Genomic DNA, 23,936 nt, shown 5'->3' with positions numbered 1-23,936 from the left:
GACCGTTTTGCGCTTTATTTTGTTTCCCCATTTAGTACGCGGTGACGTTCATTACTCGCAGACGACAGTGGCTGCCCATGCGGCTCACGGTGGCTCGTCTGCATGGCTACGACGGCTGAAATCACGTTTGTGGTTGGCTACCGCCGTTGAAAATACGATCCTGATTGGCCGACTATTAGTTGTTACGTCACGTCGACGAGTAAGCAGGCTTTCTCTATCTAGGGGTTGTTGCCCAGAGGCGACTGCCAAAGGATCGTGGCCACCACGAACCCATCGGAAAGCCAGCTGTGAAAAATGCGTGGTTCTCGTTTTAACGCGGCAATGAACGCCTTAAAAGGTGACTCAAATCATGTTTCCTCTGTGACGAAGCGTTGTATCGAGGACATCGTATTATCAGGGTTTTTAGTGCACCTAACGATACGTGGCCCCACTAATATGAACCCCAGAAAAGGAAAACGACTCATGAGCCGAAAAGCATATCGGTGACCTCACCATCAGCAAGTTTAGCATGCAATTATGGAACCTTCTCGATAAGTTCCCGACCGATAGGAACATCAGGCGTGGCGTCACCTAGCGGAAGAAACGTTTAACCTCAAAACACAACACATCGAAAATGGCTCTTTTTCGAGCACTTTTGATTCTGAAAATGATGTAATTGGTGACTTTACGTCGCGATACGATAATGAAGATCAGCGATACCGCCGTGGTCGGTTTGTGGATTAATTTTACCCACCAGAGGGTTTCTTTTCTTTTTTTTAACGTGTGCCGAAACTGAGAGCATTGCTAAGAAACAAGCGATCAGGTGACCAGAATGCATGACCGTAAAACCCCCCGAGTCGCAAAACCGGACACTTTGTAAATGCCCCAGCAACACTGAATACCCGCTGGATGTACGAATACTGTCCTAACGGATTCGTAGGTCCGATGGATATCACTCGGATATCCATCGGACGTGCGAATCGGTTAGGACGTTATTCGTACATCCAGAGGATATTCGGTGTTGTTGGGGTATATGTGTGTGTGTGTGTGTCCCTTTTTGTTGAGTCCATATTCTCAGGGTTTTTAGTGTCATGTATCGCGGGGAAAATGGTGCCCTGCCACCAAGTTACTGGCGTACTCGGCCAGGTTCGAGCCCGCCACCTTGTGATCAGTAGGCAGGCACGCTATACCAACTGATCCGCGGAGGCCAGTCTGTTGATTATGTACGAATCTCAAGTATGACACGCGTATATGTGCACGAAGCAAACAATTCTTTTGCCGGGTGATTTTAGTTACACACAAAATCGTTACGAATTTTTGTTACAACTTCATGAAAAAATAAATAAATAATAGGGAGAGATTGAATTCGTTACAACTTGTTCTCGGGCCATGGCGTTACTTCTTCGAGAGGTTTCTCCCCTATACGATGACCTTTTTGCAGGCACACTATAGTTGACCTGGCCGCCAATTTTTTTTTTCAAGTTTCGGGAAATGAAAGCTGCAACGAAGCGAACCCGGTGGGTTCCGAATGGGTCGGTGTCCGATGCTTGTCTACACGAGTACTACCTCCGACACACGCAGTCGGGGCATGCGCAGTTTGCACAGCGCTGAATCGGAAAGCTATCGGAAATGATGAACTATACGTATGACTCCCAGGGAGTTCTAAGCGAGCGGAAAGTGTTCGTGATAACATTTCCGGATACACGATAAGCTATGAGACAGTTGATGTCCTGAGGCTGGAACACATAGAAAGGACAAATACATACAAAACCTCAAGTGCCTAAGAAATTAATGATGAAGGATGGAAGTCACTAAAAGGTTACCAGAATATTTGGGTTCGAGTCCTACAGCTGGCTAACCTTTTCAGTGACTTCCATCTTTCATCACGATAAGCTAACCACGCCATTCCTTCAGCTCGGCGACGTCACATTGCTGAACTTTGTTTTGACAGCACTGTTTGGCGTATTGTTTTCGTAGAATGCTTCCAATCTGCTAAAACTGCCAAGTTGCTCCGAGCAAATGTTGCGAAGACCGGATAAGCCGATATTGATTCCTTTGTTCGTGGTATGCCTCTGAAGTGGCTCATATCACGTTTGTTGAACTTATATCGTACAGCTTCCTTTGTCGTACTGTTCCTGTAGAATGTCTCCGACCGGCTAAAACTACCAGATTTTGACAACAGCTGTCCAATCCACTTTCGTTTCTCTCGTAGCACCGTGCACTTTGTGAGCCGCTCGGTATCGTCGCGGACACCGAAACCCGTTTATAACGATGACAATAGGGTGCGTAAAAATCTGGAACGGCGGACGCGCCTGTCGAGCAACTGCTACATGCCGTAGCAGTACCATTCGTACTTTCTACAGGATGTTTGCTCTAACGTGTCCAGAAATTTTATTTAAAGCGAGCGATAAAAGAGAAACGAGCGCTACTTTTCAGCTACTTGACTAAGAAACAGGTGCTACTAGTGAAGCAGTACCTGTTTCTTACTCAAGTAGCAGAAAAGTACCACTTGCTTTTCTTTTATAGCTCGCTTTAAATATAATTTCCGGACACGTTAGGCGAACACCCTGTATATATGCGAAGTAAGAACCGACGGAAACTAAGACGACCTTGTCACTTCCAACAAAACGATATGTGACAACTCGCGAAACCCGTAACAGCATCGATGACACACAACACGTGTAAAATAGCAAGAGAGAGAGAAAAAGGGGGGGGGGAATGTGGGTCTATTCTGCTACGTCAGGTATCCTGCGTTTTCCCTGACCACAAGTGTATTACTCACCGAATGAGACGTCTAGCGAGCGCGAGTACCTTGAACACAGCGAAATTAACGGCAGTAAAGAACACCGTACCTAGAAAAAAAAAAAGAAAGGAAGAAGAGAGGTGTCTCATTCATCATCTCCCCCTAGTCGACCGCTTGTCCACGTTGCTTGACGTTGGACATATTCATGTACAGATCCCTTTCTTTTGTTGCTGCTACATTGAATGAATTTTGTTTGGTTTCGGAGCTAATTAGCGTTGGGGTTCGTTTTCTGCTCTAATTAAGATCGGTGGAGTTTGGAAGTAAGGCTCGGTGTGCCACTCTGCCTCTGAATTTTTAAAGCGTTTGACTCTAGATACTGCTTTCATCTTCGGCACTTGATTCGGCGCGTGGGTTATGTTGTATCAATTATGTCGCCTTTCCGAGCATAATAATAATGATAAATAGATAATAAAACGTGGACAACTGATTACAGAGAAGTTAACTAAAACTAGTTTATTTAGTGGAGAATGTAATACGAAAACTACAACATGGTATTTTAACAAAACGGTCGACGTTTCGACAGTGGCACTGTCTTGCGTCTTAGGACAGACGCTTTTCTAAATCCAGTGATATTCAATGCTCTATGCTTTTGCTTGTTTCTAAGCCATGATGATTTATATTTTCAACTGGGCAACCATTTCTTATTTGACTTCAGAAGGAAATTGGAAACTTGGAAAGAACAAGAGAGAGAGAGAGAGAGAGAGAGAGAGAAACATGCAATGCAGATGACATATCCTATTGCTTACCCCGAGCATGTGGCCCAGTATTGTGAAACTGTCGTAAAAAAACAACCCTAAACACCGCCTTCTCTAAAGGCGTGAGTGACGTCTGGGGGAGTGGCAGAGGGGATATTGCTCGTAAAACTGCATAAATGCGGGCTATCGGGTGAGGAAAGCCGAAAAAGCTTTAGCGTGGACACACGAAAAACACAACAGAGGCGACTGAAAAATAAATTTAATGAACTAATTTGGTGTAGATTGGGAGAAAAAAAGAATGTTTGTGTTGCGTCGACTTTTTCATGTGCCCACGACAATGATATCTCCATACGGATATTTCAGCTTTACCTATACTACGTAAGAGATTTTCCTGGACCACGCTCCTTTCAGCACAGCCTAGCTTCGCCCCCGTGCAGCGTAGATGTACTTACTTATGATGACCACGACCTTAACTTGCGATTTCCCCGGGTTTCCGACTTCTAACCTGTAAACAAGCACCATCAAAGGCGTTTTGGATATAATATCAAATAGAAAAAGGAATTGAAAAAAGGAACAGTCCCGAAAAAAAAAAAAAAAAAAGTTCAACTGGCGCCGTTACTTGCGGCAGTGCAGAAATTTCAGTAGCAGTTCGATGGGTCAGGTTGTCGTGGACAGATTTTAAGATTAGTTATTGATTAAGATTAATTATTAAGATTAATTGATGAATAGTAATCACATTATTTTTGGTACAGATAGGCACGTTTCTGTTGCCTTATTTTATATTACTTTTAAGTTTCGTGCGAACTGGCATGTAACTCTGTCGTTATATTAATACTTTAATATATATATTGTTATACTTTGTAATTTAGGTACAAACTGGTTCTCAACTGTTATTAACTGACTTTCCTCCCCTCAAATGCATATTTGTTTTTGTACCTGCTTTATATTTTACCGAATTTACCGCGAATATGACACACCAGTGTGCAGGTGCTGCGTAACTAATCGAAAGTTGTAAGTCGTCGTCGAAAAGTCTTTCAGATGAAACCTCGAAATGTAATTTGATAAGAAAGGAGTCCGCGGCAGATGCTCTACGGGGTAGAAAATCAAGCAGAAGTCCCGGTCCGTCTCTCAACTTTGTATCACGCACTTCACTCTGAACAAAAGAGTGAACGAAATGAAAAAGAAGAGTGGCCAAACAAATCAAGATGATAAAGCCCCTCTCCCTCCCACGGCGATCGTTCGTGTCCCAGAGAACGTTTCTTTAAAAGACGGATTTTCAAGCGTCGCGAACGCAAGAGGATAAAACTCCCTCTCTCTCTGGGCTCAGAAGTGTGCTTTTATTAAGGGAGAGGGGAAGGAAAAGAGAATAAAAGAGAAAGGACATAACTTTTTTTTTCAGTCTTCCTCACTCCAAAACCCCGCGAGTAATTACTGGGGGGATGCGAGCGAAAGAGCCGGCTGTATCCGTGCTGGCTTGGAAAAGACCAGACCCCTCTCCCTTATGTACGTACATAGATCCGTCTCTTTCCTCTTCACCCCGTGCTCTGGGATATAGAGAGATATAATGCCTGCGCTCCGGGCCGTCCGCCGCCCGCCCGCCTGCGTGCATGCGGAGTGTGCTTTTTTTCGCCCCCACCCTCCATCAACGTCGACTAGAGACGCACCTCGCTGCGAGGCTAGCGAAGAACAGCTCACAAAGGAAGACCGACTAGAGTTGAGCCTCGCTGCGAGGCTAGCAACCGGCCTGGTTCGAGGCTAGAGGGAGATTTCTTTCCTCTCCTCTCTGGAGCTCTGACGTCGTTCTTGTATGTATATTGACAGCGCTCCTGATAAATGGAAGGAGTGCGAGGGGGAAAGCTGGTTCCCTGCAGCAACAGCAAGCACTCCGCTACGCATGACCGTTTTTACCCTCAGCGGCAGCAGCAGCGGGGCCCGGTTTTTCATTTCCCGCTCTAAGGGAGAGGGTATTAGGGAAGAGATAGAAACTTCAGAGCTGACGAGAAAGAACGGCGGAAAGCAAGCAAGAAAGAAAGGAAAAAAAGAACACACTGGCGAGTTGGGCAACGAAGCAAATTTGCGCCTGCGCCGTCGTTTTGGGCGTTCGCTCGCCGAGGAGCCGCTCCGAGCGCTCTCCATCTAAAAAAGTTTTGCCTGCTGTCCGTGACTTCGTTTCCTGTTTCGTTGGAAATGGAGGGCTGCTGGCTGGGCTGTTTTCTCGTGCGTGCTTTCTTTGCCTTCTTTTTTCCCGCTGCTGTCGGCTTTCCTTCTCCTCTTCTGTGCTGAAGTTGAACGCTGTGTGGGAAAGAGCCCTCAGGGCGAGCTGCACAACTTCTGCTGCTGTGATGTCAGAAAGGAGGCAAAGGGAGAAAAAAAAAGTAGGAATAGCGAAGGCGGCGGAGGAATTCTGGAAGGACGAAGCGGGGATCGGAGATGATTATTATGATGGCAGTGGTGGTTATGGTGTCCCCCTTGTGTGCACAAAAAATATATTGGAGGAGGGAAATGGGGGTTGGTGCGCATTGGAGGGGAAAGGGAAGCGGCAGTATCGCCTGCCGCCGCTGTCGTTCGGGCTGTGTGCCCGTTTTCTTGCTGCGCCCGCGCTGCTTTTTGCTCCTCTGTATGTGCTGGGTATTTCTTTTGCTGAGCGCGCTTGAGTTTTATCTTGGCCATTGCAGCCACATTCTTTTCTGAGCCTGCTTCAGGAATAATACAGGATTGCCGAGCAGCGGAGTAAAGGAGGAGAAAGAGTGACACTTTGAAGCAAACGACGGAACTGCTGATGATACAGCTCGAACTTTTTGTTTCTGTCCTCGCAACGCGTCAGCAGGGGATCGGGAGAAAATCGCTCCCGGTAAATGCGATATTTCTTTTTTGTGTGTGAGTGTATGTGCGCGCGCTGGAGATAAATGGCTGTCCGCGTGCATCCTACATTTTGAGAGAGAAATTCTCTTTCTTTACACCAGCTTCAAACGCGGTCCCCACTCCAAACGTCGTAACCATAAAAATAAAAAGGAAAAAAAATTGTATACGTTTAACCTTAGTACGTTTTGTGTATTTCACTGCATTTATTGAAATCGTTGGAATGTGACACAGTGTGCCATGTCGTCTGTAAACCCCAAAAGCTTGTTACTTCAACAAAACGGAAAGGACACCGCAGGCGACTGCAGTTGCGTTGGCGCTTTCGTTTTTCTGTTTTGCTTTTCGAGCCTGCTATTTGTCAACATCGTACGATCAAATGAAGTGCTCGTATGCTACGAAACTGAACCACAGTTCAGTACCTTGTAAGCTACCAGATGAAGCAGCATTGGTTAATTATTAGATGAGTTAGATCAGTTGATTAATTGATTGATTTGACTGATTTTTTTAGAACTAAAGCGAAGAATGTAAGCGAAGAATATAACCAGAAAGAGTACCAGTGACGATGACGGAGCAGTTGATAAATAGAGGATGCCGCCTTCGGCGATGATGGATCTTTTCTTTTTCTTTTTTTTTTTTTTGTTGCTACTACTGGACACTTTGCAATATATTTTGCCAGCTTCAAACTCTCAGAAAACTCTTTTGTCCATGGGCGTCGATGCGCATAGGGGTCAATGCTGCTCTCCTGGTTTGTTGGTACTCTAGCATGCAATAAGGATTTTTTTTTTTTACCTGTTCGCTTCGTTTACAGATGTAGTAATCGAAAAGACACGTACTAAAAAGCGTGCTTGCAAATATGGAGAAATATTTAGACTCCAACGCGCGCGAAAATTTATCGGTAAAATTGTTATCCAAAAATCGCAAAATTATGGAATAAAATAGCCGTTATCGAGAAGGTCAATCACTTCCAACAGACAGCGCAACGCTATAATTGCCCCCTCTTCTAGAATTCTAGTATGCGCCACCTTTGATGTCAGAGCACGGCGAGTTTGGTATTCTCTACAGTAAAACATGGAATGGCGGGGCCACATCGATGCAAACTAAGTTCATTTCACGTAACCCTTGGCGAAGTGGCACAAGGTCTCTGAAGTGCCACCACGGAGTAAAAAATATATTGATTATTTTTCGTATTATAAAGCAACCACGCTCAAAGGCTCGGCGCGCAAAATATATAGTCCCATCATCCCATCATATAACGCCATCACGGAACACTACGCGCTTTCACGAATATTGGAAAGAACTCGCAAAACTTCATAGTTTCGGATTCTCCCAAGAGTAGGTGACGTCATTTGGAGCTGTAGCGCATTTCTACTAGCAACAGCGCGCGTCTCCGCGCCACGTTGGAAGATTGGGAAGCTACTGAAATCGGCGTTCGAGGAGCAACGTTGCCAGACGCGTATCATATTGTGCGAACCTGTGACGTCAACTAGAAATGTAATCTTATTAACAGCCAGTTTTAGTGAATCGTTTTTTTCCTCAAACGGTTCGCGAATGGTTTGGCGCATGACCAGTGAGAAGGGGAAGTGACTCAGAACGTACTCATCTGATTGGGTCGTGGAAAAAACCGTTTGCGAACCGTTTCAGTGAAAACGATTCACTAACACTCCATATTACTTCCGCGCCGAACGGAGAAGCAATGTTCTTTTCTACATATTTTTTTTAATTTTTCTGTTAGCGCGGAGCAGCAACTGTAGCTATGAGAGGCGTACTGACGTAGGCAGAAGACAGCAGAAGGGAGTTGGGAACAGGGGAGAAAAACCCCAGACAGCACAGAAGGTGCCGGGATTCGAACCCACCTCACTTCTCGGTCACGACGTGGAAGGCGATCATTCTAACCACGACGCCACGTGAGCTGGTGGAGATACAGCGAGCGACTTCTTCTCTGACGTAAATTGGGTGTGTTTCTGAGGACACGAAATCTTCTGGTCCGTATATAATGGGCACAAAGTCTACTCGAGCATTTAATCTCGTTACCCGCTCTACGCGAAACCCGACCACAAATGACATTTGTCGGAAGAGAAGATGTCGCTCTGACTACACAATCGCGTTCTCATCCAGCATTATAAACACGACGGGCGGAATGCCGCGCGGATATTGAACGAAATTTGAAAGCTGTAATCGGAAACAAAACGGAATCGAAAGAGAAGGCGGTGGAAGAATAGAGACCAGATAAAAGCCGGCAAAGAAAATACTTTGGTTTCTGATGGCTCTTCAATCGGTGGGAGAGCATCGAAGGGGAAAATGTGAAATAGAGTGTGTGGCTTCCTGTGGCTGTCGTAGCGTGATTGATGTCTGGGTTAGCGTGAATAAACCGTGTGAGTTCGTTGGAAAGTAAATATAATTGGCGTTGGGTTCTTATGCCGGTTGACGCACAGAAAAAAAAAAAAAAAAAAAAGCCATCGTATTCTTTTTTTTTTCCCGAATTGCCACCGTTAAGAATCCACCGTTTAGAATCCCATATGTTGAAAATCGCAAATGGCGCTAGCGAAGCGTTGCGTGCGTACCCAACTGTGGGGAGCCCCCCAACGGCGTGGTGAACAGTCAAAAAACACCTAAACTAATTTAAAAACCTCTAACTAACCTCTGAAAACTAACCTAACCTAACCAAAATCTAATAATTTTTGCCATGCTAAGCCTAACGGTCGCAAAAAACCTGTTTTTTATTCATGACATTGACTTCTACTGATGTGAAAATCACGCAATACTGCGAGATTTGTCAGTAATATGTATTATTCAACACTATCTTTCCGCGATTCTGTTAAAGCTTTAATTTATAAATCTGGGATTTTGAACATCTGGGATTTTAAACGGTGGATTCTTAACGGTCGAATATCGTGGCATCCCCCTTTTTTTGTCAGTGTCATAAACTCTAAGTGACTTTCGGTGTTGTTCCGATTTATTTCTTCCTTTATTATTCAGTCACACACCAGGTACGGAGAAAATATATAAGACAAAATAAATCACCGACTCACCCAAACCACAAGAACTAGAAGTGAATCTGTGGCTGCCCAGAGTAAAAGAAGGTAAACGTTATAGTGCAGATTATAGAAAATATTAAATGTGGGAAGTGAAAAAGACGACAAAGGAGAACAAAGTTTAGAAATTTTTTGAAATGTGATAGTCGTCGAAAGAGCCAGACACTGGCAGGACTTGAACCGCGCACCTCTCTGTAGCTGGAAATCATCACCGACAAAGAACTGTTGTCCAAAACGTACACGTAAAGAAGAAGAAGAAACAAACAAACAAAAAACCCCGTACGAAGTACGTAATCTTTCTCTAAGAACGGATAGGTACTGATAGCCTTATCAGCATATCATTCAGCCTTTCTGCTACGCAGATGACGCCCCATGTACAAAACGATCGTTCGTCATCATGAAATGAAAATGAATTCAGCTTGAACCTGGTCTAAAACGTGTTTATATTCAACTACAGTTAAACTTCCTTCAAGCAGCGCGGTATCGAGTAAGCCACAAAACCAAAGCAAGACCGTCCACTCTGTCAAGCTTCGTCGATAAATCTATATTAGCAGTAGCTTTATTCTAGAGAGAGTCACCACTATAGTAGGTGACCGCCTGTCCACAGCGGATACTTTGTGCCCAGCATGCTTATTGCTAATGTGTATCCTTGCTCGTAAGTCAGACGCAGGGTCGACTTGCTGCTCAGTTGCAAAAAGAAAAAGAAAACAACAAGAAAATGAAACGAGGCGAAGAAAAGGGGTGTGGTGTTCGTCACCCGTAAAAAAACGAGTAGCTGTGGGCCCACTCGCACAACACAAAAGCGTATCTCCGCCGTATCTTGTACCGCCGTATTCTACAGATAGAATACGGTACCCTTGAACCCTCGTGAATACTTGTCCCACCGTCCAGGTTTCAATACACGAATGCAAGAATTAGAATGTAATCCAGTCTGCAATATAGAGGAACGTAATTTTCGTGCATCAGCAAAACGACCCGTCCTTCCGTTTGCTTGCCGAAAGCATTAAGCCTAAACGGGCCTTAATTATCCGTTTTATGGCTGCGAGAAGTTTCGCTCCTCCAATTAATCTTAATTAATGGACGCTCCTATCGATACATAGCTTCCGCAGCCTTCCCGTTTAAAATGTGCTTACTGCGTGCGGACGACTTCGACCACTTCCGAAGTCCGGGAATAGGCACGCTTTGTAAAGGCTCGTCAATGGCATTCAAAGTCCTCGCAACAACTCGATCAGTTGATTGGCAGTTTTACCTTGAAGGTTACGTTACGTGAGTCCCTTAGTCCCTTATTTAGTCCCTAAATTAGTCCCTTTAGGGAGTAAATACACAAGGGACTAAAATGAATGTGGCAGGTGGGGACTGCATTTCACGGTCTGTTCTAACAGTCCCAGGCACATAGTTTATGTGCGTGAAGGAAAATGCTTCGAATTAAATCGGCAACCGTGATATGTCGGGTGATATAAAATCTTCCGACATGCACAGGGCACAATTTTGCGAGAAATACCATATTTTTATTCGCGATGTGTTAATTTTCGCGAATTTCGCGACCGCTAAAAAATCGCGAAATTAAATACTCGCGAAGAACTGCCTAAATGCGATTCGCGAAAATTAGTACATCGCAAATAAAAATACGTTTGCAGTATTTCTTCCTCTGTATGGCTGGAAAATTGCTAATTTAGCTAAATTATATAGTCTTATTCCATCAGATTCAGAAAGAGCACATGTTTACGTATACGTAGACTGTTGCATTCACGAGACCACGGAGCGAAGTTCAGCGACTATTTGCAGTCCTGGGGGTGTAAATTTCGGGGTTAGGGGACTAAAATAGGGAGTAATTGCAATCTAGGGGACTATAGAAGAATTTCTCCCTGTTTTACTCCTTTTCTTAGAGTGTAAGTGCCTATGTGCAAGTAAGGTGAATCAGTCCTGGAGAATTAAGGCAACCGATTGCTCTGGAGACGAATAAAACTTCGGCAGCGGGTTTGAATTGTCCGGGTCGCGTGGTGTCATGGTATAGAGACGACCCTGTGTTTACAAACATGTGACGTCACGAGTTACAACAAACAAACAATTATAATCGATAAACAACAAACAAGTTATAATCGACGTTCGAAGCTGATAAACTGATAAAGCTGATAGTGCCCACCAGCATATGCTTTGCGCGGTGGCGCTACGTTATCAATGACGCAGGGGTGCGGGTCATCTATAGGATGATCGCGTTCCGCGCCGAGACTGCAGGAGGTAACGCGGGGTCGAATGCCGGCACCCGCTGTGCTGCCTGAGGTTTTCCCTGGGTTTTCCGGCAGCATTTCGATACAAATGTCGGCACAGTTCCCCCTGAAGTCGGCCCAGGACGCATTACTAACCCTTCTGTCCCCCCCACTCCTTCCCGCTGTCCTCTCTCCATCTGCCCACATCTGTACGCCGCTCATATAGCCACAGTTGCTTCGCGGCGCTAACACTGAATTTAAAAAAACAAATGGATTGGCTTAGGTTTCATGCTGTCTTTGCAGTATTTCTTCGTGAAGGAAGGATCTTATCAGTAGCACTCATTTCAAAGAAACCCGTGCCCCGAAAACAAGTGATTCCGTCCTAATTATTTTTTTGTTTTTTTGTAATATTCGTCCAAACATAATGTGCCGAAGATAAAAATACGCAGTTTGTAGTGGAGATAAAACGAATAAAAAGACACATTGGGAGCTAAACTATATACGTTGCTCGAGAACATAATATGCACTAAAATTTTATAAATCGTATATAAAATGGCTAATTGGCCCCGTTTTTTGTCCATGAATTATTGAAAGTAAATTAAAAACAAACAAAACAAAAAATTATGCCCTCCTCACATTTCCAATGGCATACACCGCCTGCTGAGCCCCGTGCGTGTGCCGGTTGGCGTACTTTCGTAGCAGTAAAAACTGTAGTACAATAATTGCTGCTTTTTAACGATTGCGGGAGCATAATATGCACTTTTAGGTCGCCCCACTTTTTAGTAAATGTATCTCACTGGGTTGATTCAGTTAATTAAGAACCGAGCAATCTAAACTTTTAAAATGAAAGAAGGAAGTCACTGAAAAGGTTAGCCAGCTGCAGGACTCCAGCCCACATCTTCTGGATTGCAGCTTTGTGCGTTTTCCTTTCTTCTGTGTTCCAGCCTCAGAACATCACTTTCCACCGTAAACTTTTACATTTAGTCTGCTTCTCTGTTTACAATGGGACAATGATTGCCTGTGCCCCCGAGCTATGTAGTGCTCCGTATGGGCGTTTAACATACGTATAAGCAAATAAAACAAAAAGACACGCTCCAGCGCTCCCTAAAGAAAATGGCGCACAATGTGCAGAAACGAGCGATTTTTAATGTTTCGCGATCTACTGGAACAAATTTCAGAGCTGAAAAATTTTGACACGATTTTTCTGGCGCTCCACACATCATTGACAAAAGCATCGGTACGTGCGGTATTTTTTGCAGGGAGGAAGATATGCCGCGCTTTTTGAATAGACAATAATGTAAATGCATAAATTATACACAAACACGTTTAACAAGAACAACACCAAGCCCTCATGTCTAGACGCTGTCTCTCACGAAATCTCCATCGCGTGCCAGGAGAATAACAATCTAAAACGGCAGCGATTTTCTAAAATGGCATGACCTATATGCTCTCTCGAGCATAAATAAAGCGAGAAAAAAAAAGTTATAAAAAAAATTTGAAACGTGCAACGAGCAAAGACATCAAAGACGTATTTATTTATATATTTATTTCTTAATACGTTAAGGGCCCGAAGGCATTACATAGCGGAGTTAGGGCACATGACTATACATAAAGTTCATAAAAAAGAGATACATAAAATAAAAGAGACAGGAAGGATAAAGACGCAGGAAAATAAAATTGAGATTGAAAAAAAGAAAAGAAAACAGTACAGATACACAAGGCACGTTAAAAATCAGAGTGAATACCGTGTGGGATAATTACCAAAATATGTGCAGTTACAGGAGCAAAACAAAACACAGTAATAAAAGAAATACATCGGAACAGGTCAGAAACAGCTATTAGTTAATAAGAAAGGTTCGTCAGTGAAGGGCATTCGCTGGGAATATCGTCATTATGAGCTATATTTAATATGGCAATCACTTTTTCTTACGTGAACGCTTTCGGTCGTGTCGTCCAAACCTTTCCGCGCATTCCTTTAACATCCCGTCCTGCACTGTTGCGCCCACTCTTTCTTTTTTTTTTCTCGTTAATTTGTATCCCCGTCGTGCCCGTTCGTTCACATTCATCGATGTTTGCGGTGGAACTCCTTTGTTGCTACGGTTCCGGTTGGCGGCTGTTGTCATTGTGACTGCCCCTCTCCTCCTTTAGGTGTCGCTTTTCAATGGGATGTCTGTCTGTTGACCGTCTGCTGCGGTTGTTTACATTCTTCCGGCGGATATATTACAGCACGTGGAACGGTAACCACTCGAGTAGGGCACAAGGAGACGCCCCGGGCGCAGTCAACGCTGGCCTTCAGGGATGCCGCGCGTAGTAAATCCGTCATCGTTATGAGATAAAATGTCATCAACGGAGACAGCCTGGCGGAGAAGGTCAGTGACGAGAAAAGGCTGAACAGGCATTGCCTTCGACGTTGTTTTTTCAGCGCCTGTTGCTGTCCCTTTAGCTGCCCCCGTCTTATTTCCCGCCTAACACTCAGGTTTTCGCAGCGTCATTATAATACTCACAGCAGGTAAAATGCATGAGCTTTTTCGTCTGCCGTTCAAATTCCGCGTAAAACTCGCTTGAACGAAAATGTTGCATCATTCATATAAAATTCGTTGATCAAAACACCCGAACTGAACTTGAAATTACAGCGCTTGGGCAACATAATACACGGACAGACAGAAGAGAACCACAACAATTACTGCCGACTTCCAACTGTTTTATTGAAAATTTCCACAACCGCAGACCTGGCGAAAAAAAAAAAAAAAAAAAAAAAAAAACGAAAGAAGAAGCAGTAGCCAACGAATTCAAGTTAAGCTATCTCCTCAGGCGTGATAGGCAGAGGGGGAGTGCCTATGCACTTTATCACAAGTACACTAACACCTGTGCAACAACGTTGTGCGCAAGCGTGTACCGCCTTGGACAAGAGTTCACGGGGCACCGGGGTTTCGCATTTCTCTACTGGAGCGACACCCTCAGCAAACAGAAGCCGACACAAATACTGAGAGATGGATAGCATAGTCGGTCACCCGTCCTTTATTCTCGATCTCTTCCTGATAGCTAGCAGGGGGCCGCTCTGATGAAGAAATACACGCCGTGTTCCGTAAAGTTTTGTTCAAAGCTATACCAACTACCCCATGCATCGACATTAGCCAAAACACCTTACTTTGCTCCCCCACCCCCATTAGACTTGCAGAACAAACCGTACGCAAATTCATCTGAAATGGTTTCTGAAAAATAAAGATATAGCATGCTTTAGGTTGACCTTTCCTAAAGTCCTGTCATGCCGATAAATATGTCCAGTTCTTCAATTTTTCTGAGTGGTATCAACTGTGAGAGTAGCTGTAAAGAAAAAAATTGGGATTCGTTCGTCCATAGTATTCCGTATAAATTTCACGGTAATATTCGAAAATCGTATATTATAAACTTGTTAGCGTATCTGATCACCATTATGTCCGTTAAACAGGCACATAATAGCTTTTACAGCACTGGGATGACGGTGGGTAGATGATTGATTACGTATATAAAAACGGCGCAGAGAACAAGGGGGGGGGGGGATTTGCTTGATGAAGGAAAAAAAAAAAAAAAAAGGGAAATAATAAACGGGGGCTCAGTCGCCGTTTTTTCCGTAACGAGTGTATGTGATTTGCCGTTTTCTACACTGCTAACGAATGACATGTAAAAACCAAGGTCCCTGGAACGTTGAAGAAACGCCTACGACACTTGCATTTTGGCATGGTAATGATAATATTTGGCGCTCACACACATCTCACTCGTCTCACATGTGTGTGATATGTGTGCGCCCTCCATCCATTTGATTCACAGTGCACGCACACGATAGCCCACATGTAGTGAGGTAGAGCACCGCTTGCGTTTAACCACATGCGTGTCATCATCATCATCATCATAATCTGTTGTTGTCTCGCGCAATCGGCCACTGACTTGTCAGAGGTGGAAGCAACCGTCTGCGCCAGCGGTCGTCTTGGAAACTCATCGAATCGTCTTGCCTCGCTTAAAGTACATTAAAACGTACGTTCTGACTTTTGTGCGGCTGACTCTTTCGAAAAATTGCATGTAACGTTTTGGCGTAACGGTTTGGTCTACGGATAAATTAATTTATATTTTTGATTATTCATTCTTATTGCTTAAATGAAACAATTACTTAAATGACATTATTGATTAAATGACATTTAATTGAATGAAATAATCAATTAAATTAAAAGTCGCAAAGATAAACACTTCGCCCAAAACTTTGGCCACCTCTCCGACGGAGAGTGCCTCCGTAATTTTATTTCATTTTATTTTTCGTGTAACCGCCGATGTCAATCAGCTGTGCACCGAACACTACCGTGTATTTGACTTCCGAGGGCTCCACGAAATGGAAATTCATCCCCGTACATTTCGGCCTCAAAAATCTCGTCTTTGCGACTCATCAATTTTTCACGCACGCATCGAAGACTCAAAACGGGACTCTGCCAACGGAATACTAGCACATATTTGCATCCCCTAAGAGCCGGATGACCTGGTATACAATCCATCAGTTCTGGCGCGTGTATATAAAATGACCTGCGGGAGCAGCACATCCAATCATTTGGTCTCCGACGAAAGCTGTCAGGGATAGAGCGAGCGAAGGAGGATAACGATCTCTCTTCCCCCCTCCCCCCCTCCACACCTCAAATGAAGGCGACCGGAAAGTATGAATGAATGACGTTTACAACACTAATACGGAGGCGGCCTTGCGCTCTTTAAATGCCGATTTATAGCCGACCTTTGTGTATCTCTACTTTCTTCCAACTTTTCGCCCGTCTCTCTCTCTCTCTTTTTTTTTCTTCGTAGATGCTTTTTGGGGCCGTTGATCTTTCTGCATGTGGGTCTCTGGGATCTTCCTCCTTCTCGAGCCGGGATGAAAAGGGTTTATTTCTGTCATTTTCGTGGCCGTATATTTTAAGCCGACTTTATTTATTTTTTTCGTAACGATGCTGCCAAAGAGTTCTTCGCTCTCTGTTCTTTATTGTTCAAAGTTTTTCTCGTTTTGCGCGCGTGCGTAAATGTAAAGTTTGGGAAGCTTTCGCGCGTTTCAAGATTTTGAGAAATGACAAAAAGGGTTGCGCGCGACGTGCTGGGAGTTGCGATGGCGTTGTGTTCTTTGGCAGATGGTTTCGTATGCTTGATTCTGAGTCGGTACTTTTTTTCCCCCTCCCTTCTTCCTGCACAAATACGAATCTGTTTGTTTTTCAAGCAGTATATAGCTTATACAAAAGGAACGGCCTCCTCTGAGCGTTCTTCTTAGAAACTATGTTTGAGAACATCGCGTTAGTCAAACTTGAGAGGGATAATTCTTGCTGCTGTTGTCCAGTAAAAGCTTTTAGATCGCCATTATTGGAACAGCGGTATTGCTACGAACTTGGCGTTGATGCCTTCAATTTGAGAAGAGAGAGAGAGAGATTAAAAAAAAAAGAAAAAAGAAAAGGCTGTTGCGGCAAAATATCCAGAGGAAATGGGGGTCCTATAACCTTTCTTACATGTACCTTTCTTTTTTCTTTTCTTTTTTCTTTTCTTTTTTTGCTGACTAACACCGTTCTAATATCACCCGTAATGCGAGCCTCTACTGGATTTACTCGAGAGAAAAAAAAGAATTGCGGCAGTTTGTGGCTTACACTTTCATCATATACGAAAATCACAAAGTGTAGTTGTATATAAGGAGACCACTTCTTTAACGAAAAATATGGCGCCAAAGAGAGAATCCTTGAACTGAAGTGTCCAGAAGACGATATTGTAACATTGGTCCGCGTACCATCGTCGCTTTCACTGTTTTGTTCCCATTTACGTAACGAGTAGGTCAGTTGCTGTTCGTGCTTGTGTTTCGCTTGACTTCATTCCGAGGTCGCTTCGCGCATGGTGTAAGCAAGCAGGATCGTGTATCCACTGGGATAGCGCCCGCGAGCGCTTGACCATAACAGCCCAGGCACATCGGAAAGTATTACGTAAAACAGCCGTGTTCGCCTTGCAAATCTGTAATTGGCGTCCGACGCTTTCGGCTTAAACCTGATTCTTCCCGAATTGGAGTTCCCCTTCCCCGAGTCATTTTCGAACCATTTCGGGTTAATCCCGATTTCTCCCCACATTCCAATCACGTATTACATTGTATCACGTATCACGTACATTATAGATAACAATCTGTACGCGTGTCTGCTGTAAATAATAGTTGAGTACAGCAATAAGCTACGCTAAGCACGTTTAATAGTGCAACATGTGGTGCTGGTGACTATAATTCGCGACATATGCATATTGGACAAATATGTGCACCTTTAACTGGGGGCCGCTTGATGAACAGAGAGAGAAAAAAGACACGGAGGGAGCGAACACGATAAAAGAATAATGTATCAATAGCACCCGATCCATCTAACGTCTACCTTTTTTTCTTTTACCAATCAATCAATCACTTCGAATGTAGGATTTAGGAATAACACCTAGTCCCCCCTTCGTCCAAATGCGGGAAAGGCATTTAACCCGAAAAAGTCGGATCTTCCCATACTAAATCCCACCCATACCATACACTACTTGCCGTAAAGTTGGTTCGACACCTCGATATTTTTCTGTCTCACTCAAAAACAGAAACCAGCTTGGCGTGTAACGTATCTGTATTGCATCTATCGTTTTCTAGTTCCTGATACAGGATTGTTTCCGTAAAAAGTACAAGTTACTTTTTGTTGGAGCTTTGTACACCTCGCAAAAACAATTAATTCTAGAAAGTATGTCCGCAAGAAGTATGAGAACAGAAGAAGGCGCGGCAGAATAACAACGTAACACAAAGTCTCTGCTGTTCTGAAAGTACGCAAACCCGGGTACAGACGATGCTAGCAGACGGTATGTTTATTGGAAAGAAGGACAGCGGTTTTTTCTTTAATTTTCACGGTTTATCAATGAAGTATTGGGCAAAGTAGAAATTTCTATACAAAGTTTTTTGTGTTTATTTTGCCTTCTAACCACATAGTTTTCCTTGGCAACCCTGTAGTTTCTGAAAAACTAAAACCGAAGATTCCGCGTAGACAGTTTAATGCCACGAAATAAACACACCATTTTGACGAGGAATTCGAGCAGAAAATACAAAGACATTGAGTCAAGTACGCCCAGCGAGGAGAGCCGTACTGCGTCAGCGGCGTACATGCGAACGCTTTTCGACCGGTCTCTGCGATCGCGCGACAAGGCTCCGCCAGCTCTTGCAGTCCCGCCAGCACTGAGCCAGACCGAGCGCAGCAGACGAGGAAAATGGCGGCAGTACGCGGCCGGGGAAGGAGACCTTCGCCAGCAACACACAGCCCACCGACGGTCCCGGTCACCTAAGATGTTCGAAACGGCCCGCCTGCGAACCGATTTCGAACGCTGGACACTTTGGCGGCGCGGATCAAACGTATGTTGGCTTCGATCTGCTGTTTGGTAGTGCGTATTCGACAACCCTCTGTGCGTTGATCGCCAGTCACCCGCTGTCGAGTTGGAGGCTTTTTATTCAACTTGTATCGCTTTATGTAATCCGTTCTGGGTTGTGTAGCTCATTTAACGTCTCTCGGATGATAAATAATCAATTTTCTCGTATTTTTGGAGATATTTTCATTCAAGTATCGCACTCCGAAAATTGATTAGCAGGAAATGAGCTACGGAACTGCGGGCAAAAAATCATTCGCCGAATCAGCACGGCGCGCTTCCGTCACGTAGCGCCATCTGCAGCTGCGTGAAGGAACCAGCGTTTTCCCTTCTGCAAACATGGCCGCAATTTCTATGTTCGTGACTCGTCTGTGAGCTGTCCGCATATTTGTACGTGCCTGTAATACTATCGTTGATAAGGACCGAGTAATTGGGAACAATATGGATGTAAGATGCGTGTCGCAGCCACGCTTGGTTTAGGAACGTCTCAGCAATGTGGTGAGTACCCTGATCTGAGGGAGCCTGCGATGTGTGTATGGCCGACATGGAGCTCTCTCCCTGCATTGGATACGCGGCATCATCATCATCGCTGTGGGGCTAGGCGGAAAAGGAAGTTATAAGTGATAAATATTTTTCTGTACAGATAATTTGCCCGTTCTAGTATTTCCTCTGGCGCTTGTACGCATGCCTTTTAAAACCATGACTGTGCGCCTTCACAATGTCCATTGTGTTTACCCTTGGCTCCTGTACTTTGGTTACTCGTTTCGCGAAAATCGTATCAATACCACGGTTTTTCTCAGTTCGATATTTTTTTCTGACTTGGCAATAGGTCGAAAGTGTTGCGGACACAATGTGATGGCGACAGGGAAAGCGGGGCAAATATTTGTCCCTTGTAAGCGCCTTGCTTGCATATGTGTATGTATAATTTGTTCCGCGTTCTGATGATACAGCGAACAGATATGTGTAGACGAATTACTACAACGTAGCAAAGCTCTCGATAATAATAAAACCATAACTTTATCAGCCACGTACAGTGAGATGCTGCTGGCTTGGAGAGAAACGGCGCTGCCGCCGGGTACTGCAGGGCAAGGCGAAATCCAGCAGTGACGTGGTATTGGTGCATGCAGCGATAGGGAACTTTCATGAGCTATATTGTGAAGAACCAACGGAGGAGCTCAAAACAATATCGGAAGTGGTTTGCTCATTGCCGCTAAAAACACGCCATACCTGTGTTTATGCGAGAGCACCTTGCCAAATTTATAGCAGTGTAAGGTTTATTAGTTGTTGCTCCAAAAACACAGCTAGAAATATCTTGATCCCGTTGTACAGCCACCCCCTACACATATGGGTACCCCGCGTGACAAAATCGGATGTTGAGCCCGAGAGACGCTGAGCTCACCATCGAGAAAATTGTGTTACAGCTCACAATTTTATAGCTGTTGCACATGCAAGTGTTGGACATCTCTCTCCTTGTGTTATTCCGAATGGCGATTTGTTCTGATCATTAACTGACAAACTTAGAGGTAAGGATTCCCTAATGTTCCCCCAGCCCGAAAAGATGAGGAAATAATGCGAGAGAAGATTTGCGCGTAACACTGTGCAAGGAGAAGACCAGCGGGTAAGCTTCCTATGCATAAAAGATAGCAACCAGAAAGCATTTTTTTTTTGTCGCATTAACAGCCGTCTCGCTCTCTCTGCTCTCTCGCTGTTACGAAAGGCTCTTGCACGCGGTACCCCACAGCAACGCGCGCTCGCCCTAGGCAACAGCCGTGCACGGCGTCGCAGGGTTACCACGTGCTGTAACAGCGATGGTGCTGCTCACAAACAGCATGTGAGCAAGCGGAATGCCAATGACGTTTTGCTGAGCTTCGTCTTTCAGAAGGCAGAGTAAAGTAGCGAGCACCTCCTGAACTCATTCGAGCTATTAATTGTTATAATAATTTATATATATTATAATTATTTATTAATTATTATATATTATTAATTTCGCGACCCTAAATTTCGCGACTCGAGTGGCAGGGACATATTCGCGACCACTAAATTTCGCGAGCTCCTCGAGTCCCTGGAGCTCCTCCTTTTCTCTTTGCAATTTTCGGGAAAATTAAGGGCTCGCGAAATAAAAGGATTTTACAGTATTCATTGCGGTACATTCTGAAGGAGTATTACAGGGCGATTAAAACAAAACGAATTCTTCTGCTTATTTAATGTACCGCGGTTCCAATGTAAGTGATTGAAGGATGAAAGTGCTGAACACGTCGTTCCTAATTCCTAGCGATTCGTTGGAGCGATGTATTCAGCTGTGCCTTGTGTAGCAGGGAAGTCGTCTTCAGCATTTTGATGGAAATGGAAGTGATACCTTCATTTGAGATGCGATACTAAGAAAGCCGCCCAGTAGTTCTGTACGAAGCATCCTACGCAGTAGTAGATAGGACATCGACGTCAATGCTTGATATGTAATGGAGTAGACAGCGCTTTCAAACAGCATCTTCCTTCAGTCAAGAAGCAGACACTTAATACAACGACTGATGACTCATACAACACAATAATAAGCAAAGTCAGAAAACGAGACATTCATGACAAAAAAAAAAAAAAAAAAAAAAACAAGGTAGAAGAGAGAAAAACAAGGAGAATATGACGAAGGGGATGTAATGTTGTAAAATCGTTAGGAAGGTGGCCTAATCAAAAGTGCAGATAAAATTTGTAGTCTGGCAATGTTCTTTTTTGGATGCCCTCAGTCGTTCTGGTCGACGAGTTTCGGTGTTGGATCCGAAACACGACTTACGCGGGATACAATATGGTGAATTGGGGCTTTTATTTATTTATTTTTCTCGTGAATCTCAGCAACGACCTGGAACAACACGTTTGTTCAGAACGTGATTATCGGGATCCCCAAATGAGACAACATATCGTCCGCTGTCGTAGTGGACCACGCGCACTTGCAGCAATCCACGCGTTGAATGATCATCTTCAGGATCGCCCGTGATTGATGGATCACATGTGGTTGTGGGTGCTCGCGCCACTCTCGGCGACCGTCACGCCGCACGGTGGTCGGCGAAAGGCAGGCGCGTGCAAAAATAAGCATCGCCGGCGAGAGCAAAGTATCCGACGTCTCGTGCTTCCGGGGGTTTCCCCCTTCTTGGCTTTTCTTTCTTTTTCTGTCTGCCTGGTCTCTATTGCTTTCGTCAGATAATCGTTCCCCCATTTTTCTTTGCTGCCCATTTGTTCCCTGGTTTGAAGCGTTGTTGTCTGTCGGTGTGGACACTTTTTTCCCCTTTTCTTTGTACTTTATTCCCTCACGCTATTATCTTGCTTTCTTTCATGAACACTTATTGGTTTTATTTTCGTCGGTGAGGGCCACAATATTTGACCCTCTTGGCCAACTTCCTCTCTTTTTTTTTTTGCTTTTCGAAGACGATCCTTTGTTTTTAGGGCAACGTAGGAATTAGTTTGGAGGCACTCGCTATTCTCCTTGCGCCAATAAAGTCAAATCAAATCTCGCTATTCTGTGCAGTGTTTGTCTCACGTTTTTTTTTCTTTTTTTTTCGGAAAAAGGTTGCAGAAGGTCTGACTTCAGTGTTGGGCGAACGATGTCTGAGTAGATTTTATGCGTGATTGTGACCAATGTTTGTTCTACCGGCACTCAGTCAATGGTTTCATTTGCAGGATGTAAACGTTCAAGAGGAGGAAGGGAGTGCGGGGGGTGGAGGGGGTCGCAGTTCGACACCCGTGCCCCTGAGGGGTGCGGCAGGAACGCCACCCTCCACACCCCATCCAGGGGTGTCCCCCCTGAGGCCCATTCCCTCACCGTCCGGATCTTCTTCAGGTGGAGGAAGTGGGTCGAGGTCCATGTCGCCAGCTATCGGTAAGTGCCATTCAGAAGCTGCACACTTTTTTTTTTTTCTCTGTCTCTATCTTGTGCTTGATAATACCACGTGCAACTCCATATCCGTACTAGGCAGGGTCTGAATCACGTTGTATTGCCATCTTCCTGCTCACCTTCATTGGCATCATGATTCAAGGAGTTGTCCACCAAAGTATGGTGCAAGTGATCTGGAGTTGTGGGCCTCACATTAGTGAGGCCAAAATCTCCATTTTATTTTTTTCCAACCAAACCAAACCAACGTTGTATTGCGCGAGATGGTGCATGTATCCAGATACGTTTTCAATCGGTTTGCGTTTTTCGCATGTTCAACCTTTTCATCTTTTCAGGTTTCTTTCTCCTTTCATCCATTTCCTTTGTGGGGGTAGCAGAATAATTCGTCAGTGACGAATTCAATATCTTCCGTTTTTTTTTTATATAATCAAACTCAAGTCAAACGCACGTTCAACTTCTTCGCAAAATCTCGTTCTTCAAGGGGTGCGCGCACGCTACATTTCTGCGGCAGCGCCGCATAGTGACCGACGATGGCGATGGCTTCGTCTGCTTCACTTTGTCGTTTTTCTTCTGGCAACACGCTTTTATATTTTAGTTGTTGCAGCATCCTCATTCTCGTCCAGTTGCACGTTCATTCGTTTGGTTATTTATGCTCTGCGTGCGACACGCATTGTTGGTGTGCTTGCCTGCACGGTTTCGTTCGCGCAGCGGTCTTCTGCTTGTTTTTTGCCTGGTGCTACTGTCATCGCGTTTTGGAGCGAGCGCGTTAGCTGGCCTCCCACACATTTATCTCACTCTTCAGCACATGGTTTGGAAGTGTGTCCTTGTTTGACATATGGATCAGTGCTTGCGCAATAGGGGCGCGAGCACGGTATCCGTAGTTTAACATACATTTGACGAAAGGAAAAAAATGACGAAACGACGTAAGTTGTCTTCCGCTGATGTTTTTTTGTAGATCACTGGGGAGGTAGCGTTTGTGACCGTGGCCAGTTGCTTTGGCTCCGGTTTGTGACCCTGACTCCCGTAGCTCGCACTCGGTCATGTCGCCCTGTGTGGCTGCGAGCCAAATGTAGGCGGTGACGA

The 23,936-nt window shown here is 44.5% G+C and overlaps 1 protein-coding gene across 3 annotated transcripts in view; it reads left to right on the top strand.

The window, feature by feature from the left end:
- LOC135400800 (trithorax group protein osa-like) overlaps positions 1-23,936 on the top strand; it is a 100,035-nt gene that overhangs the window by 52,407 nt on the left and 23,692 nt on the right. For 2 of the 3 annotated variants that reach the window (XM_064632718.1, XM_064632717.1), the window contains exon 4: positions 22,643-22,841. In XM_064632718.1, the coding sequence (XP_064488788.1) occupies positions 22,643-22,841 (199 nt within the window). Of the gene's footprint in view, positions 1-18,759; positions 18,969-22,642; positions 22,842-23,936 lie in introns of those variants that run through there. The other variant, XM_064632719.1, reaches the window with a different exon arrangement.

This window comes from Ornithodoros turicata, chromosome 7 (assembly GCF_037126465.1).
Source record: "Ornithodoros turicata isolate Travis chromosome 7, ASM3712646v1, whole genome shotgun sequence".
NCBI classification, from domain to species: Eukaryota; Metazoa; Arthropoda; class Arachnida; order Ixodida; family Argasidae; genus Ornithodoros; species Ornithodoros turicata.
Note: the sequence above shows the minus strand (reverse complement) of the source record. Positions and strands in the feature narration are given on the sequence as shown.